Source organism: Rhinopithecus bieti, unplaced genomic scaffold (assembly GCF_001698545.2).
Source record: "Rhinopithecus bieti isolate Rb0 unplaced genomic scaffold, ASM169854v2 scaffold_6933, whole genome shotgun sequence".
NCBI classification, from domain to species: domain Eukaryota; kingdom Metazoa; phylum Chordata; class Mammalia; order Primates; family Cercopithecidae; genus Rhinopithecus; species Rhinopithecus bieti.
The window spans coordinates 138193-145260 of NW_016805426.1; the positions used below are offsets into that span (position 1 = coordinate 138193).

The window sequence follows — 7068 nt, forward strand, 5'->3', positions numbered from 1 at the left end:
TTGAGACGGAGTCTCGCTCTGTCGCCCAGGCTGGAGTGCAGTGGCCGGATCTCGGCTCACTGCAAGCTCCGCCTCCTGGGTTTACGCCATTCTCCTGCCTCTGCCTCCCGAGTAGCTGGGACTACAGGCGCCCGCCACCTCGCCCAGCTAGTTTTTTGCATTTTTTTTAGTAGAGACGGGGTTTCACTGTGTTAGGCAGGATGGTCTCGATCTCCTGACCTCGTGATCCGCCCGTCTCGGCCTCCCAAAGTGCTGGGATTACAGGCTTGAGCCACCGTGCCCAGCCTGTCTCCGTTTTCTAAGTTCTCTTTTCATCCTGATCTTCTTTTGAATTAATGGCATGTTTTGTTAGCATAGTAACAATTTTATTATTTAGTAATCAAAACAAAATTTCTGTTACTCAAGAATTTTGGTTTCTACCAATTCTTCCTTACAACTTTGAGAAAAGGAAGAAACCATAGTGTTCTTCAGCAGTTTTCTCCTGAACTTATTATAAATTATACTTTCTCTCATTTTGATCTTCATAAAGTCAATCCTATCTATCTCTGTCAGTAACTCCCTGAATGTTTAGCATCCTGGTAATTTCATATAATAAACAAAAAAAATAAGCCAGTTCCATTTTATAAAATCAGAATGATATTTATTTTGTTGCTGTATCAAATTTTCTCCCATTGGTCCCAGATATTTCCAGTTTGAAACAAGATGAGGGAAAAATCAATAATGTGAGTGTCTCATTTCTAGTCCACTGATGTACTCAGTATCTTTCATTAACTTTTAAAAATTGTCAGTCTGACTTGGAGCTATGATTAACTTAGATTTACGTAGGAATTAGAAAGAAACTAGAAAAATCTCTTTTGTAGTATAATTTAAGAAATGCATCTTATCTTTTAGTAATTCCTTATTTCTTTGAAAGACTAAGTCTTAAAGAAAAAAGTTTCCTCAAGTGATAATAATTGGAATTTCAAGCCTGAAGAGACCTTCTGGGATGATAGTTTTTGTGTCAACTTGGCTAGGCTGTGGCACCCAGTTATCCAATCTAACACTAGTCTGGGTATTGCTGTGCAGGCATTGTGGTGGTGTGGTGAACACCTCCAGTAAACTTTGACTTTAAGTAAAGGACATCATCCTCAATCATGTGAGTGGGCCTCATCCAATCAGTTGAAAGACTGTAAGAGCAAAGTGGAGATTTCTCTGAGGAAGAAATTTCTCCTAAGGATGGCACCTTTAGTTTCAGCTTTAGCTGTTACTCAGGAGTTTCCAGCCTGCCAGCCTGCCAGCCTGCCCTGCTGATTCCAGACTTTATAGCCCCACAATCACACTAACTTATTCCTTAAAATAAATCACACACACACTACTGCCTCTGACATACTTGGTGGCCACCCTTAGGTTCTGAGAGTGAAAAAATGTCAGAGTGATAAAAGTGTGGTATTTATAGTCACAATTTCCTTGTTCAAAGTTCCTTTCTTGGCCAGGCACAGTGGCTCATGCCTGTAATCCCAGCACTTTGGGAGGCCGAGGTGGGCAGATCACTTGAGGTCAGGAGTTCAAGACCAGCCTGGCCAATGTGGTGAAACCCCATCTCTACTAAAAATACAAAAAATTAGCCAGGCGTGGTGGTGGGGGCCTGTAATCCCAGCTACTCTAGAGGCTGAGGCAGGAGACTCACTTGAACCCTGGAGGCAGAGGTTGCAGTGAACCAAGGTCACATGATTGCACTCCAGCCTGGACAACAAGAGCAAAACTCCATCTCAACAACAACAACAACAACAACAACAACAACAACAAAACCTTCCTTTCTTAAGTATTTTTCATTGTGAGCCAGTCAATTCACTGACCAAGTAATAAGAAAACCTTCTAAGCATAAAAATTTGTTTAAAAAAAAACAAATTATTCAACTCTGAGCAATAATTCTGACTGACATTCTGACATTTCTGAAGTTCTCTTTGGTAATTCTCTGTTGGCAGCCTCATGACCACAGCCAGATCACTGTCCTCTGCCATTCTCTCTGTCCCCTACCATCGCACTGAAATGCCTTTCTCCTTCCTCCTCTATTCTCCTCTCCTACTACTAATATAAATCAGTCTTTTAGATTTGCAATGTCTTTAGGAAGATAGTCTAAGCATTAAGAAAAATGAATTACAGTGTACTTTGGATTAATAGCACCTTCTCTGGCCACACATATTTCATCTCAAGTTTTATTCTCCTTCTCTAAGTTCAACAGTTAGATTTTGGAATTTTCCATTTTCCTCATTGGAATACCTAAAAGTAAACCAATATGGTAAACAAATGATTCATGGATGATTGATTGATTGATTGATTGATTGACTGAGGCCAAAAAATAAAACAACCTCCCCTACATCACACATACACACACAGTGATAGATTTTAAGGGATGACAAATCTGATGTGAAATATTCTACCCTATTGTACCTATAAGTACTCTTCTGCTTGTCAGAATGACAACGCAGTCCACATACTTAACAGTGGACTACACTCCCTTTCATTTGGCAGGAACAATTAAGTTCGACCCAATTAAAAATTACAGCCTAATAAACAGTTTTATAAATTAATCAATAGTAGATATAGTAAATATATTTTTTAAAATTTCCGACAGTATTATAACATTCTATATATAAATTATAAGTATATGCACACACACATACATTCACTCTCCTGAAAGTAATTGCTGTTAGTTCATGAGAAGCTATGAGAAGATTCAGAACTAAAAGAAAAACGTTGATGCAAAGGGAAATTCTCCAGTTATTAAGACTACTAGTTTTCTAATGGGAAGTCATTGTTTGCAAATTTGCTACATTTTTCTGTGGGAGCCTACAGACCAAAGGGGAATCATTTAGCTAGTGATAGCAATGGCAAACAAAAGATCACATAAAAATCAGCAAATAATTTGGAAATTAATAGAGTGTTTTGATGAACATTGATGAACTGTAATATATACATGTGTATATATATCTATATAAAACTTGGTAAGCAGTTTTGCAAAAATTGTTTGATTTACTTAGATAATGAAAGAAAATAGATTTTTAAATTATTGATTTACTTAATAATTTACATTCATTTATTGATTGTTGAATATATTTAATATCAACCTGCAAAATGATTGGTGTCATTACACAGGGCTGAAGGTTTTGGAAATAATCTTTGAGGAAATTCCCCAAAATAATATTTGTTTTGCAAATCTATGGTTGAAGAAGTTTGGGTAACACTTTGCTCCAGTCAAGTTAGTAGGAATATCTTCTCAGAGAGGGAATTCTAGAGTCTGATTTTATATATATGAAAGCTGAAATCAAAACAATTTCCTCAAACCCTGTCCTGGTGAATATTTTAAGGGAGAAGGATGATTTGTGGGGAACTGAAAGAGAGAGGATTCAGAGAACATTTGTCACGGTTTTGGGACTGTTCTATACAGTGTAAGACATAGAATATTGGGACACTGGCATTCAGACACCAGAAAGTTGATCTCTTGTAAGATCAAGAGATGTCACCAGTCTTTCCCAAGTCTTGAATGACCAACCCTCAGAGCAGTCACTTTTCTTTGTCGTTCTTCTATGGTACCCAGCAATTTTCTCATCAAAATTTGTCTTCTATTCCTTATTTCCCTAATGTCTAACACAGATCCTGGCATGTTATAGCAGGAATTTAATACATCCTTGTGAATAATTGAGCAAAATCATAAATTCTCAAGTGAACGAAAATTGGAAACATTAGCTCTGCATAAAACAATAGTATTCAGATCGCTGGAAAGAAGTACCCACCCCCACCACTAGAATCCCCACATTGACATCCCGCGGTATCTATCACTTTGTGAGCAGTTATTACAAGTTACCAAAGGACTGACCACCTCTGATTACACAATCAAAACCAGTTTCAGGACTTACAAAGCTGAGGACAAACCCTGAATTCTGAGGATCTCACCGAAGTATGTTGAAACTATCAATATGAAACAAATGTTTCTGTGGGAAAAAAGACCAAATGTCAGTGATTCACATGGTCCTATCTTGTGAACAAAAGTTCTCTGAAAAGGAATTTTGGAGAAAGGAGACTTTTTTCTAGTGAACAGTTTGCAAACCAGGGAGACACAGCCTTTGGGGTAAAAGAAAGGTGATCCCGGAGAATAAAGGGGAGTGTTTGGCTTTTATAGAAAAAGTTCTTGTCCAAGTTTCCAATCAGATGTGTTTATGCAAATCAAAGATTCAGACTTGCTCAGTTCGGATTGGGTAATACAGCTGAGCCCTGATTGGTTAAAGCAGATGAGTTCTGATTAGTTCAATCAGGTGAGCCCTGATTAGTCAATTCAGGTAAATTGTGGAAATCCCAAAGGGATGTGGGTTTTCTGCACACAGAGTAGGTGTGACGTCTAGTCAAGCAGATAGTCATTGGCTCTGTTTAAATTTGAGCCCAGTTAGCCACTTGGGATTTGACTTGAAGAATTGCTCTTACAGGTTTATTTTTGTTCATAATCTAAATATCTGCATCCTCTGAAGCTCTGTCTTGGTGGAGACCAACTCCCCAAATATTAAGAACATTTCTTTATTCTTACACTCTAACAGCTACAAAGCAATGCTTTCTTCTTTAATTTTTGGGGAGGGATAGGGAAGGTAGAACAGAAGTGGTTCTTATCCAAGGTCAACTTGTGTCCAGAGTTGGTTCCTTCCAGTGGGTTCATGGTCTTGCTGACTTCAAGAATGAAGCCATAGACCTTCGTGGTGAGTGTTACAGCTCTTAAAGGTGGCATGGACCCACAGAGTGAGCAGCAGCAAGATTTATTGTAAAGAGCAAAAGAACAAGGCTTACACAGCGTGGAAGGGGACCCCAGCGGGTTGCCACTGCAGGCTGGGGTGGACAGCTTTTATTCCCTTATTTGTCCCCTTCCATGTTCCATTTTTGTCCTATCAGAGTGCCCTTTTTTCAATCCTCCCTGCGATTGGCTACTTTCAGGGTCCTGCTGATTGGTGTGTTTTACAGAGCACTGATTGGTGCATTTTACAGGGCGCTGATTGGTATGTTTTACAGAGCACTGGTTGGTGCATTTTACAATTCTCTTGCCAGCCACAGAGAGCTGATCCGGTGCATTTTTGCAGAGTGCTGATTGGTGCATTTTACAATCCCCTTGCTAGCTACAGAGCACTGATTGGTGCGTTTTACAATCCTAGCTAAAGAGTGCTGATTGGTGCGTTTTACAATCCTAGTGACAGAGTGCTGATTGGTGCATTTTACAATCCTCTTCCTAGACAGAAAAGTTCTCGAAGTCCCCACTCAACCCAGGAAGTTCAGCTGGCTTCGCCTCTCAATCTTACTCCCTAATTTCTTACTCTTTTAAAACTAAAACATTTTCCCTCATGTTATAAAGGTTCTGCAAGTTCAATATGTCCTTATTTTAACAAAAAATTAAGTACAAAAAATAAAAATTTTGAATACCTAAAGTCTAGCTACCTAGAGACATTTTAATACATTGATTTTTTAATACATTTAATACATTTTAACACATTGACATTATCTTTTTCCTTTGTATAATCTCTTGTAATTCATAACTGAATATACTGAATATATCTCTATACTTCATGTTTTATTTCAAATTACCAGTATACTATTACACACTTCACACTTTATTTTTGTTGGCTGAAAATATTCTTCTCAGGGGATGAGTGGTAAATCATTGTTTATTTAGGTTGTCTTAAATGTTTCTATTATAAACAATGTCATTAATAGCTTCATGTTTATATAATTTTATTTTTTAGGATAAATTTCCAGAAGTTGAAATATAGTCCCAAAAGAGAAGCTTTTTTTTTTTTTTTTTTTTTTTTGGAGACGGAGTCTCGTTCTGTCACTGGGCTGGAGTGCAGTGCCATGATCTTGGTTCATTACAACCTCCGACTCCCTGGTTCAAGGGATTCTCCTGCCTCAGCCTCCCGAGTAGCTGGGATTACAGGCATGTGCCACCATGCCCAGTTAATTTTTGTATTTTAGTAGCGACGGGGTTTCACCATGTTGGCCAGGATGGTCTTGATCTCCTGACCTCGTGATCCACCTGCCTCGGCCTCCCGAAGTGCGGGGATTACGGGCGTGAGCCACCACGCCCGGTCAGGAGAAGCTATTTTAAAGACTTTTGACACATATAAAGCAATATTTAAATTCAAAGAACGTGTAATTTAACAATTTTTTTTTTTTTACTTGAGGCGGTCCTTTATTTTATATTATGTCTTTTGCTGACTTTTTACAAGCAAAGGATGAAGTTACTTCATTCCGTTTTGCTAAGGAGAGACTGTGTCATCCTTATTGGAAGACACCAGGGCTCAAAATTAGATTTTGCTGTTTTCCTAGAGACAGCCCTGGGAATACACTTGTATAATCTTTGGTAATTGGAAATATATCTCACATTGGCCACGTGCACAATAATTTAGTGTGTACATGGCCAATAAACAAGCCTTGTTTACAGGTCATTACTTTGGACCTCTCTTCTCCCCAAATGCTAAGAAAGATCTGGTGACTTAAAATGCTTCCAGTCCATTTGCCTTGGCCTGCAGTGAAAGTCCTAATGAACAATGAAGGAGGTATCGGGCCTTGGGGACTCAGGGATGCGCTCAACAATTAAGGGCAAGTTTTCCTTGGCTCTTTCCTAGGCAAGTGGATCCCGGGAGCGGCGAAGGGGCGGGACTCCACGTCTCCTAGGAACCGCTACGCGCTCACTGATTGGTTGATCGCTGCGCAGCCGCCATTTTCAAATCCCCGGATGACGGCGGTGGCGGCTGCAGTTCGCTGACAGGCGCTTTCTGCCTGGCAGAGGCTGGCGGGCATCGTGCCCGTCCCTGCCGGTCTTCTGGGCACCCGGCCACCGCCCCACCCCCTCCTCCGTGCCATGGAGCCCGAGCTGGCGGCTCAGAAACAGCCCCGGCCGCGGAGGCGAAGCCGCCGGGCTTCTGGGCTCAGCACGGAGGGAGTGGCGGGGCCTTCGGCAGACACCTCTGGGCCGGAGCTGGACGGGAGGTGAGTGTGGGGGAGGGGAGGGCCGAACGGAAGGTGAGTGTTGGGGAGGCAGGGGCCGGGGGGAGG

General features: G+C 40.6%; 1 protein-coding gene across 1 annotated transcript in view; it reads left to right on the plus strand.

Annotated features, from left to right (window-relative positions):
• Positions 1-6732: 6732 nt before the first annotated feature.
• The window catches only part of NET1 (neuroepithelial cell transforming 1), a 50828-nt gene continuing 50492 nt past the window's right edge, over positions 6733-7068 (plus strand). The window contains exon 1 of the mRNA XM_017872434.1: positions 6733-7002. Coding sequence (XP_017727923.1) covers positions 6875-7002 — 128 coding nt within the window. The 5' untranslated portion in view covers positions 6733-6874. The remainder of the gene's footprint in view (positions 7003-7068) is intronic.